We start from the raw sequence: 12,956 nt of genomic DNA, 5'->3' as shown, positions 1-12,956 counted from the left end.
TGAACCTCGTGACTCAACGGGAGGGATCCCCTTATTCCCTGAATTGATGTTGTGATGGGTTAACCCTGGCTGGATGCCAGGTGCCCACCAAAGCCGTTCTATCACTCCCCCTCCTCAGCTGGACAGGGGAGAAAATATAACAAAGAGCTTGTGGATCGAGATAAGGACAGGAGAGATCACTCTCCAATTACCCTCACGGGCAAAACAGACTCAGCTTGGGGAAAATTAACTCAATTTATTACCAATCAACCAGAGTAGGGTAATGAGAAATAAAACCAAATCTCAGAACACCTTCCCTCCACCCCTCCCTTCTTCCAGGCACAACTTCACTCCCGGATTCTCTACCTACACCCCCCCCAGTGGCACAGGGGGATGGGGATGGGGTTTACAGTCAGTTCATCACACGTTATTTTCTGCCGCTTCATCCTCCTCAGGGGGAGGGCTCATCACACTCTTCCCCTGCTCCAGCGTGGGGTCCCTCCCATGGGAGACAGTCCTCCACGAACTTCTCCAACGTGGGTCCTTCCCACGGGCTGCAGTTCTTCACGAACTGTTCCAGCTTGGGTCCTTTCCACGGTGTGCAGTCCTTCAGGAGCACACTGCTCCAGCATGGGTCCCCCACGGGGTCACAAGTCCTGCCAGAAAACCTGCTCTAGCATGGGCTTCTCTCTCCACAGATCCGCAGGTCCTGCCAGGAGCCTGCTCCAGTGTGGGGTTCCCATGGGGTCACAGCCTCCTTTGGGCACCCACCTGCTCCACCGTGGACCTCCCTGGACTGCAGGGGGACAGCCTGCCTCACCATGGTCTTCACCACAGGCTGCAGGGGAATCTCCGCTCCCCCTTCTTCTTCAGTGACCTTGGTGTCCGCAGGGTTGTTTCTCTTACATGTTCTCACTCCTCTCTCTGGCTGCCGTTTCCGTCTGTCCTAACTTTTTTTTTTCCTTCTTAAAAATGTTATCACAGAGGCGTTACCACTGTTGCTGATTGGCTCGGCCTTAGCCGGCGGCGGGTCCATCTTAGAGCCGGCTGGTATGGGCTCTCTCTCGAACACAGGGGAAGCTTCCAGCAGCTTCCTACAGAAGCCACCCCTGTAACCCCCCCCGCTACCAAAACCTTGCCACACAAAGCCAATACAGATATATATGGTTATCATGGGTTACACGGTTTACAGAAGTAGTCTTATGCCAGTTCCTCTTGTGAGAAATCCTGCCACCTACTACCATGCCTCCCCAGTTCAGTTTGCTTCTGTCATGAATAAAATCTTTAACTGATCGTTTGGTGTCATTTCACCTTAATTTATCCTGAGGGAATTCTGATTTAAATGTGACTCCCTGGTCTGTCCAGTCTGGGTCGTGACAGTTTGAACTCCCCTGGTGTCATTTCACCTTAATTCTGACAAAGGAAATCCACGAACCTGAGTCCCTCCAACTTTGGGATGTGACACCCACAGGCCACAGTTTTTGCCAGGAGCCTGCTCCAGTGTGGGTTCCTCTCTGGAGACTGCAGCTTCCTTCAGCGTATATCTATCTGCTGCAGCATGGGGTCCTCCATGGGCTATAGTGTGGATATATGCTCTGACATGGTACTCCATGGGCTGCAGGGGGACAGCCTGCATCACCATGGTCTTCACCACAGGCTGCAGGGAAATCTCTGCTCCAGTGCCTGGAGCACCTCCTCCCCCTCCTTCTTCACTGACCTTGGCATCTGCAGTCTTTTCTCTCATATTTTTTTCTCACTCCTCTCTCACAGCTGCCATGCAGTGTTTTTTACCCTTTCTTAAATATGTTATCACAGAGGTGCCACCTGTGTTGCTGATTGGCTCAGCTTTGGTCAGCAATGAGTCTCTTTTGGAACCGGCTGGATCTGGCTCTGTCCATCTTGGGGGCAGCCCCTGGACTCTTCTCACAGAAGCTACCCATGCCGTGTAAACCCAATACATGGAGGGACAGAGGGGCTGTGCTACTCCTCAAGGGATCTGTGAATGTGCTTGTGAATCATGTGGTGTGTGTGCTTTCACTGGTGACCTTCAGTCCTTATCAGCCGCAGAGGAAGGCGACTTGCTTGTCTGTGCTTATGTTTTGTGTGAGTCCTGGCTGTTAAAGGCAGTGCCTTGTCTGTGGCAGTCTGTGTAGCCCTCTGTCCTCCGTGTGTGTGTGTGTCTGGGATGCACACTCAGCCTTGCTACTGGTTGTACCTGAAAGCAGCAGCCACATCCATTGGCCTGGGATGGAGATCCCCAGGTCTCTGGGGGTCTCCAGTGGCTTGGCAGAAGGAATCCCTGGGCTCTGAAGCTGCTGGAGGTGGTGGCCACTTATAACATCCCTTGACATCCTTAGGATCAGAGCTTTAAAAACTTTTATTAATGAGTGCTCCTTACTGTCCAGAATGTTTTGGGTAGAAGTGGGATTCTAGTCTCTATTCTAAAATATGAATCAAGTGTAAACCAAATATTTAAGTCTGCAGGTAGAGCTTTTCAGGACCTTTTCTGTTACTTTTAGCATTAGTGGTGGAATAAAAACTGATGTCAGTCACCCTGCTGATGTTGAGAGTGCTGTGTCTAAGCAGTGAAGCTGACGGGAATCAGTTTCGTTCAGGTGCTCTGGGGAAAGGTTAGTTGCAACTGTCAAAAATCAGGTCTGAAAAAATCAGTCTGAAAGCTCTACTGAGAGATGGAAAAGCACTGTTTCTTCTTTCTTCCAGCAACGTGGTTGGTGTTGAGGTGGAGATTGAGAGTAGCGTATAGAACTTTTTCCATCTAGTGTGATTTTAATAAGCATCTTTTTTTCTACTTTGTTGCAAATATTCTGGTAAAGAAATCAAAATTTAATCACATAAAAGAGTTTGGTTTGATTAAGAAGTAGAAAATTGTGAAGCATAGGTATGGGAGTGTTAAGTTTGAAATGTAGTCATAGGAACTTAGGAACTTTAGAAAATGTACTATGTGTAACCATAAGAATTCAAGTATTGTCTAAAATCAGTTAACCACAGAAACTTTGACAAAGATTTGTTGGTTTGTAGTGTTTTGTTTTAAGAAACTAAGGAAACCGTTACGGACACCAGTTTGCTGCTTGGAAACCCCTTACCCTTCCCACCTCGATCTAATTATCGAGGATTCCAATCAGTAGAGTTAAGTGAAATTAACCAATGATTGTTTTGACATAAGAATATTAATAAAATGGTGTGACTGAAGGACCAATTATTATAACGGTTACATTTAAGAATAGACATAGTATGCATTTTTATGTAAACTAATATAGATGATGGTGAGAACTGTACTGCACAGAATCACCTAAGAGAGGTCAAGAAGCGGACAAGTGAGGAAGACTATGGAAGACCACCAGAGGGCTTCTGAAGACCACCAGAGACCTTCACTGTGCCCCCTTGAAGAGACATTTACATATGCTAATGATTTATCCGAAAGCTAATGATTATGTAAAACATTTTCCAGAAATTTAGTGAATATGTATAACAGGTGTGTATTTAACCTGTACAGTTAGACTAGCCAGGTGCACACGATAGGTGGAGCGATCCCCCATGTGCCCAGCGCTGCAATAAAGGAGTGCCTGCTTCTTAACTTCTCATTGCTGTTAAGGAGTTTTATTCCGGATTTCGGTAACAACTTGATTAAAATGTACTAATGTTTATGATAAACTGTGTTTCCTAAACATTTGTTGTTACACTGTACTGCACTGATACAAATAGGGAAACTGTTTCAGGCCTCGATTTCATCCCTTACATTTATTGGTTTTGTTTTTGTGACAAGTAATAGCCTTTTAAGATAATCTCAAGCTAATGAAAAAATTTAATATGCTTGTTTTAGAAAAAAAATCCTGTAATTCTTTTTCACTAATGGCAAGATTGTTAGTAATGTTGAGTTTGAGTATTTTTAATACATTTTATATTTCTGTTTTCTTAAAGGTCACGAAGACAGAATTGGAGAAACTAAAATCTAGCTATAGACAACTAATAAAAGAAGTAAATTCTGCCAAAGAAAAGTATAAAGAAGCTGTGGCTAAAGGTATGACTGACTTGTATTAATTTTATCTATTATTGTGGTTTTAGAATGTACTAAAACTCTTACAGTGAAACAAGACAATGTTTTTATTTTAAGCAACTTGATTGCAACATTAAAAAACCAAAATGTCTTAAGTAAGGCTAATTGTCATATATATTGATGGTACTGTTTTTGAAAATCAAAACAAATGATAGCCCTTCCTTAAAATAAATAGTAGCTCTGTTCTAAACTCATCATTCCTTCAGTGGACATATTTTGAATGTAAAATTGCTCAAATCCACTGTAGTAGTGGTAAGCAGGTTGCAGCTCTCTCATCTACATTGTAGCTGCAGCCTATTTACATCCTGTGATCTTTTATGGTTGCTGCAGTGGCAGCGACATCAATTCTTGACACTTAGTAGAATGGATCCAAATTGTTTAACCTTAAGCAAAAGAGGGAAAAGAATTCATTGGTATGCTGGGACGTTTTAAAGCTTTTAAGGGAATGGTGTGTCCAAATTGCATGGTTTTTGATTCCTGTTGATTTGTACTAATGATTAGGTAAATGAGAGCCTTTGTTCTATTGTCTGTTGAAATATCTTGTTAATGACTGGTGGGTTTTTTACATGCTTCCTAAGATTTTTTTTTTTTCTTTAAAGAAAATTAATTGGATGGCAGTGTGTAAATATAATCCTAAGATCCATCTTTACTTTTTGTATGACTGCCTAAAATGATACTTATTGTCCTTGGTTCTGTTGTACTATAGTTCATAGTGCAGTATAGTAGCTATTGGTGCTGAGAGAAAGATTGTTTCTTTCCAAATTTGTCCAAAATTCTGGGTGAAAACTGATAAATGAATGTGTTGAGGGATGTTAAGAGCATGGCTTCCTCCTCCAGCTGCTCTGGCCCAGGACTCCCTCCTGCCTGGCTTCTGGAGCCCAGCCTGGTGTGCCCAGGGACCTGGGGTCCCTCTGCCCAGGCTGAGGAATGTGACTGCCACTTTCCCATTTGCAGGTTCAACCAGTAGCGAAGCTGAGCATGTATCCCAGAGAGACAGGCATGCACACAGGCAGAGGATGCTGACACGACTGGTTACACAGACTGCCACAGATAAGGCACTGCCTTCAACAGCTCCTACATATAGGACTCTCATAAAACATAAACATAGACAGACGAGTTCCCTTCCTCTTTGGCTGGTAGAGATAGGTCACTAGTGAAAGCACACACATGACACTTTAGGTTCAAAAGTACATGCACGTTTGCGGATCCCTCAAGTACTGGCACAGCCCCTCTGTACCCCTGCCCAGATCCTGGGCCCTCTTACCTGCTTCATGGGTCCCCTACTTGCTGGCTAGTCCAGCTTGATGCTCACTAGCAAGCATGCACACACTTATCCCATAGGCACTCTGCACTTGCAAGTCCACCTAGGTATACCAGCATGGACCCTTGCCCATCTGATATCCCTGCCCAGACCCAGGGCCTCCTACTTGCCAGCTAGTCCAGCTTGAAGTTTGCTAGTGAATATACATGCACACTAGATTTGGAGAAGATACAGACACTCAGCCCCCACCAGCAGCTGGCACTAAGCACATGGGCTGTGACATGCAGTCACACTCCAGCTGCTGGCACTGAGCCCCTTACTCACACCGGTCCCTTCCAGTAGCTGGTTTTCAGGACCAACGCTGTTCCTGCTCCAGTGGTTGGAGTTTAAAGACCCCCACTTTATCCAGTAGCTGATACCAGAGGCCACAGGCTACCTACACCCCTGGTCCGACTCCAGTAGCTGACACCAAATCCACTCATGCTGATCCCACCCAGTAGCTGGCATTCCAGGCACAAAGTCTGTAGGACCCTACCTAGGTCTAGAGATCTATGGCCCCCTTCAACTACTGATGCTAGGACCCTCGCTCACTCTAGTAGCTGACAGCACAGGCTGCAGGACACCTATACCCCGTCTGACTCCAGTAGTTGGCACCAAATTCCACTCACACACAGGTCTCACCAGTAGCTGGTGCTTAGTCCTTGCAGCACACACACAAGACAGAGTGAGACTATGCAGAGAGATAGTTAAGAAAAGATTTAATAAGAAGATATAATAAGATAGGGTAGACTGCAGTGACCAGGTGCAGGGCTCAGCCAGACAAGCATACTGACTGGTCCCATTCTACCTGCAACCAGCTGCTTTGATAGTTTGCCTGCAGTTTCTTGCTAGCCCCTCAATTAGTGTGACTGACCAGGTTTGTTTCTGGTTATTGTCTTTGTCAAGGCTAATTGGTCAGATTTTATGTCTCTGTGTTGTGTCTCCTTCCCTTTCCTTATCCTACAGGCTGAAGAAATAAACTCTCACACTCCACATATTGTAACCAATTAGTATGACTGGCCAGGTTTGTTCTTATCATGACCTCCCTTATAATTTGTCCCTCAGTTTTTTCTCTGTCTGCTCTTGTTTATGGCTCCTTTGACCAGATACCCTTAAAGGAGCAGACACTCTCCTTCCATATACCTTTACAGCATGTAAAGACAAAATGGCATCGGATAAGAGAAATTATACTTAGTGCTGTTTAGCTTAATTTTTTTTAACTGGTGTTCATGTTAATTTAAAAATGTAAATATATACTCAGTTGTTAATTTCATCTAGTTCCCTGTCTGTCTTCTATGTTGCTTTAATTTGAAGTTTATCCCCAAGCAACTACATAACATGGGAACTTATAGTACATAATATTAAAATTATAACATGATGTTGTGATCTAATATGTTCTTTTTATTCCTTCTTTCTGTTCTAGTTCTGGTCATTGTTCTTCATTCCTTATGCACCAAACTTTCCCATTGAAATCAAAGAGTGTTTTGGCTATTCAGTAACTGCAATGTTTTGATGTTTTCCTGATTAACTGATGTGGTGGGTTAACCTTAGATGGTCGCCAGGTTTCCACTAAGCTGCTCTCACTCCCCCTCCTCAGTAGGACAGGGGGAGAAAATAAGATGAAAAAAGCTCATGTGTCGGAGTGGGAAGATGGTCCCAGAGTAACGATGGAGTCTCAATATGAGTATGGTCGTTCTCCTTTATTACAGGGTTTTACAGGGTTTATATAGAAAAAAGGTGATAGCACGCACTAGCTATAACGTTATTATTGGCTAAGCTTCTATGTCCACGCGCCTTATACAATACTCTAATTGGTACGATACCCCGTTTCACGTGACACTATCTTATTCTCTATTGGCTGCGCAAACTTCTTCACGAGGTATCCAGCAGTTACTGATCTCATTCTTCAGCATCCAGGTGTTGTTTGTCAGGCTCTTCTTATCTTCCTTTTTCCCAGCGTACAAGGACACAGCGTCCTTGTCTGCTCCAGCACTTTGTAAACTTATGCTTCGTTCCCACATAACGGCTGGATTGCTCACATGCCTTTGCCCAGCCAAGAAATCCTCAACACTCATGGGTTGAGAAAATGACAGGGAGATCCCTTACCAATTAGAGTCACAGGCAAAACAGACTCACCTTGGGGATGATTAATTTTATTTATTGCCAATTAATAACAGAGTAGGATAGTGAGAAGCAAAGACAAAAAACACCTTCCCCCCCCGCATCCCTCTTCTTGCCAGGTTCAACGTCACTTCTTTGTTCCTAACTCTTCTGCCTTCCCCTGAGCAGTGCAGGGTAGATGGGGAATAGGGGTTGTGGTCAGTCCCTAACAGTTTGTCTCTGCCACTCCTTCCTCCTCATGCTCTTCCCCTGCTCCAGCATGGAGCCCCTCCCATGGGATACAGTCCTTCATGAACTGCTCCAATGTGGGTCCTTCCTACGGGCTGCATTTCTTCAAGAATTTCTCCAGCATGGGCCCTTTCCATGGGGTACAGTTCTTCCGGAATGGACTGCTCCAGTGTGGGTCCCCCACAGGCCACAGTTCCTGCCAGAAAACCTGCTCCAGTGTCGTGGTTTAACCCCAGCCAGCAACTAAGCACCACGCAGCCGCTCACTCACTCCCCCCCCATCCAGTGGGATGGGGGAGAAAATCAGGAAAAGAAATAAAACTCCTGGGTTGAGATAAGAATGGTTTAATAGAACAGAAAAGAAGAGACTAATAATGATAATGATAACACTAATAAAATGACAACAGTAGTAATAAAAGGATTGAAATGTACAAATGATGCACAGGGCAATTGCTCACCACCCGCCGACCGACACCCAGCCAGTCCCCCAGCGGCGAATCCTTGCCCCCCACTTCCCAGTTCCTAAACTAGATGGGACGTCACATGGTATGGAATACACTGTTGGCCAGTTTGGGTCAGGTGCCCTGGCTGGGCATGAGAAGCTGAAAAATCCTTGACTATAGTATAAACACTACTGAGCAACAACTGAAAACATCAGTGTTATCAACATTCTTCACATACTGAACTCAAAACATAGCACTGTACCAGCTACTAGCAAGACAGTTAACTCTATCCCAGCTGAAACCAGGACATCCATAATGGGCTCCTCTCCACAGGCTGCAGCTCTTGCCAGGAGCCTGCTCTGGTGTGGGCCCTCCATGGCTGCAGCTTCCTTCAGGGCATATCCACCTCTTCCAGCATGGGGTCTTCCACAGGCTGCAGGGTGGATATCTGCTCCAATGTCATCCTCCATGGGCTGCAGGGGGACAACCTGCTTCACCATGGTCTTTACCACAGGCTGCAGGGGAATCTCTGCTCTTGCCCCGATACACCTATTCCCTGTCACAGGGGAGATTTTAGACTGCTTAAAGAACCACCACCAAAGGTATCCGCAAAAGTGGTTTTATTGAAGTAAGATGTTTGTAAAAGTGAGACTTAACAAAGTCTGATGGCAAGATTCACTCTATTACTTACTGCACAGAGGATGTAATAATAATTCAAAGTTACCAGTACAAAATCTTAGTGCACTATAATACAAGGGTATGCACAATGTTGGTCACTTACCAAAGATCTGCAGTTGGTAAGGGAGGGTCTCAACCTCGAAGAGTAACCTTGAGAGGTGTCCCAGCTCAAGGGGAGATCGCTGCCATGCAGCAAGCTGCTTAGCAGGGAGAGCTCAAAAATAGCTCACTCAGGCTGTCATATTTATGGTATAAAGTGGTTGCCTTATAGTCAAATTACATGCGATGGAAAAGGTAAGCATGTGACTCCTTGTACCCACAACTTACTTTGTTCCTTGACAAATTAGTCTTGGAAGAACCACCTGGTATTCATGTGTTAATCGCACAATTGGTGTTCCAGTTTCCAAGCTCATATGCATCAATGCTCACCGTGTCACCCTGTTCCTGTGTGGGTTTTCAAAGAACAGACTGGAACTAGAGAAGTTCTTGGCCCGGTTACAGCCTAGGCCTTTACTTCCTTTGGAGGCTGAACCAAACTACCACTAGTTTGGTCAAGGAGTTGAGTGCATCCATCACATTCCCTCTCCTTCACTGACTTTGGTGTCTGCAGGACTGTGTTTCTGAGTTGTTTTTTTTCTCACTCCTTTCTTTCACAGCTGCTGTGCAGTGTTGTTTTTTTTTTTTTTTACCCTTTCTTAAATATGTTATCACAGAGGTGCCACCAGTGTTGTTGATCGGCTCAGCTTTGGCCAGCGGTAGGTCTGTTTTGGAGTCATCTGGAACTGGGTCTGTCCAGCATGGGGGCAGCTCCTGGTATCTTCTTGCAGAAGCCACCCCTGAAGCCCCCCTGCTATCAAAACCTTTCCATGTAAACCCAATACAACTGAATTATTATTATTTTTTAAAAAATAAAAAACTGTACTGGTTTTGGCTGGGATAGAGTTAAATTTCTTCATAGTAGATTGTATTGGGGCTATGTTTTGGATTTGTGCTGGAAACAGTGTTGATGACACACTGATGTTTTATTTACTGCTGAGCAGTGCTTACACAGCGTCAAGGCCTTTTCTGCTCCTCACACTGCCATGCCACTGTGTAGGTTGGAGGTGAAAAAAGTTATGAGGGGACACAGTTGGGACAGCTGACCCCAACTGACCTAAGGGATATTGCATACCATATGATGTCATGCTCAGCAATAAAACTAGGGGGGAGGTTGGCAGGGGGGCCGCTGCTCGGTGACTGGCTGGACATTGGTTGGTTGGTAGTGAGCAATTGTTTTCATTTGCATCACTTGTCTTTCTTGGGTTTTATTTTCCTTTTGTCTTTGATTTTTTTTCTCTTTTCCTTACATTTCAAAAAAAATATTATTATTTCTTTTTAATTATTAAACTGTTTTTATCTCAACCCATGAGTTTCTCACTTTTACCCTTTCAATTTTCCCCCATCCCACTGGGGGGGAGAGTGAGCAAGCGGCCGTGTGGTGCTTAGTTGCCGGCTGGGGTTAAACCATGACAAAAACAAAAAAGTGCTGTTTTTAAGACACTTAATTCTATTGTGGTTTTTCCTTAACCTTCTTATTCCTTCTTCCATTTAATATGTCTTCCATTATTATATTTCTTACTTAATTTTGCTTTCTGTACCATCTTAGTGTAAATCTCAGTTAACAAACTGACCCTCAGAAAAATGTTGCAGCTTTTTTGCCAAGAATTGCAAAATTAAATGTCTTACAGCTTCTCTTATGCCTCTGCCCCAGCTGTGTTCTTGATTACAAATATTTTTGTAGTTGTAGTGGTGTAGATAATAAATCAGTAAGTCAGCTGAGCTGCTGTAATTTTTTTAAGCCATGGTATTTTCATAGGGTTTCTGAGCCCTGGAATTGTCAAGCTGGTTCGTGAGGTGAACAAGTTATGGAGGTCTGAGTAACTAGTGGTTTGGGGTTTTTTTTTGTTTGTTTTTTGTTTTTTTTTTTTACAAAAAAAAACAGGTACAGTGCCTACCAGAAGATTGGGAGGGCATAACCAAGTATTGAAAGCAAGATGAAATAAATTTTCTTAAAAAAAAGACATACATCAGCTTTTACAAGAAATGTGTTTCAAAAGAGCACAAAAAGGACTCAGCGGTTAGGGTAAACAGTCAAAGTTCTTCGTTATAGATAAGAAAGAACTTGAAATGGAATAAATCTTTATTGGTAAAGAGGTATATGAAGAATGATCTAAAGAAGTAATGCTTTTAATGCTAATAAGGTCAGGGCTAGATTGTAGTATTTGGGAACATCTTCCAGGCCCAGTGTCATATCATGGCTATAGCAGGGACAATATCTTGGCATGTGCTTTCTTTTGTTGCCAAGGAACTTGGTGTCTAGGAGAAGCCTGGACACATGCATAAGGAGAAAGTTAAGTACTCCAGCCCACACACTTATCTGAACAAGAGATCTAGAAATAAAGGATGCGCCATGGAGCTCATCTTCTAGCAGGGTAGTTACAGTTTAAGAGAGCTAATAGAGAAATGAAACATTAATATCTGAGGCATGTACTGAAGCTGTCTAGGAAGTACCTTGAGAGCCAACAGACAGCAGTAAAAAAAACCCAGAGGATTTGACAAATGCTTTAGGACTTGGAAGGGTGTTTGTCATGGGTGTACACTATCACCTGAGCTTCTTTACACAAGTTCTGTATCAGAGTGGGAGAAGTACTGTTAAGTAATGTGGAAGGAGTTTGGGCCCAGAAAGACTTTCTGCTAATGATTAAGAAGACAAGGATTATAGCAATTAATAATAAACATGATTTAAGATGATTTTTGGTGGTTGCATAAGCTACTGAAGAGGTGAAAGTATTGGAGTATCTGAGGTTTATGGTAAATGTTAAAGGAAGCAGCAATAAAAACATTTATCCTGGGAAGATTTATTACTACATCTCAGGTTCTGCTGTATAAGATAACAATTTTGGAGAGATCAGAGTTGATTTTTCTTTTTCTTTTCTCATAAAATACCACATGAAAGAAAAAAACCCCCACCAAACCAAACAACAACAAAACCCTTTTCAAAAAGAACTGCAGAACAGCAGCATGCCCTTTAGGATTGTGAGGTTCAATAGAATAGATATATTTTTATTTTAGAATGGTTAAAGAAAATTTTACTATTTCTCATGAAAAACTACAGCCGAAATTAATGAAAACAAAAAAGGTGATTGCTACCATGTCTCATTCACAGATGTGGGGGGTTTTTTAGTTTTTTTTATTTTGGGTTTTTTTTTTAAAGGGGTGTGGGTGAGGGAAAGTATCTATGCTGTGTCCCTTTGTATTCTTAAAAAGTCTTCTGGATCAACTCAGAACGGGGAGTTAACAAAAGAAGGTAGGAAAGAGAGCATTTGATTATCAGCTGCCATTCAGCTGCCTAGTATTATTTGCTTTTATATTCCAAATGGTGTATTCATTCTAAAACTGGGTTTGAAATACCTAGAATTTTTTTTTATATTTGGTAAGGTATTTTAATCCTGTTTGTTGCTACTTTTTCAAGATAAATTAATTAAATTGTACCTTTGAAAAGCAATCCTTGGGTGAATATTAAATATTCTTTAGTATTTAGTAGATTTATATACTTGTTTTCTGATCTGATCTAATTTTTCCCTTCCATGATATTGGATAGTGTGTTGACAGTGAATGTGTCCTTCAGTGCCTTACAAGCTTGGATGATAAAGATTATATTTATGTAACATATCATTAGACTTCTGTAATATATAGCACAAAATAATATCTTTGGGCAGATTATAAAGGTCATCTTAAATTTGAAGCATGACTTCCATTGGCCTCATACTATCTGTGAGCATCCAGCACTTCTGCAAATAGGACCTGGAGTACCAAATTACTCCTTAGAAATGAGGAATGTCCTATAAAAGAAACAAATGTTTTATAAAAGCTTGGTTTGAGTAACTTACCTAAGATATAAAGGTATTCATGGGGATTGGGATAGAGTTTAGTTCTCCAAACCAATGTTCAACTTGAGATTATCATTTTTCCTTTTATTTCCTTACCAGTGAGTTCTAGTCTCTCTCCTAGGCATTCCAGTTCCACTTTTGTAAAATAGTACCTTTCCTCTGGTAAACAGAGTCACCGTTATGGTATCTGGCCTCATCTGCCTA

The 12,956-nt window shown here is 42.8% G+C and overlaps 1 protein-coding gene across 4 annotated transcripts in view; it reads left to right on the top strand.

Annotated features, from left to right (window-relative positions):
* Positions 1–12,956, top strand: part of LOC138683425 (tyrosine-protein kinase Fer-like) — a 219,998-nt gene that overhangs the window by 26,437 nt on the left and 180,605 nt on the right. For all 4 annotated transcript variants that reach the window (XR_011322956.1, XM_069775155.1, XM_069775156.1 and 1 more), the window contains one exon: positions 3,919–4,018. Coding sequence is in view for 3 of the 4 variants with exons in the window: in XM_069775155.1 (XP_069631256.1) it covers positions 3,919–4,018 (100 nt within the window). In the remaining variant the exon portion in view is untranslated. The remainder of the gene's footprint in view (positions 1–3,918; positions 4,019–12,956) is intronic.

The sequence above is a fragment of the Haliaeetus albicilla genome, chromosome W (assembly GCF_947461875.1).
Source record: "Haliaeetus albicilla chromosome W, bHalAlb1.1, whole genome shotgun sequence".
NCBI classification, from domain to species: Eukaryota; Metazoa; Chordata; class Aves; order Accipitriformes; family Accipitridae; genus Haliaeetus; species Haliaeetus albicilla.
The sequence above is the reverse complement of the archived record's forward strand: the minus strand, read 5'-3'. Positions and strand labels throughout refer to the sequence as shown.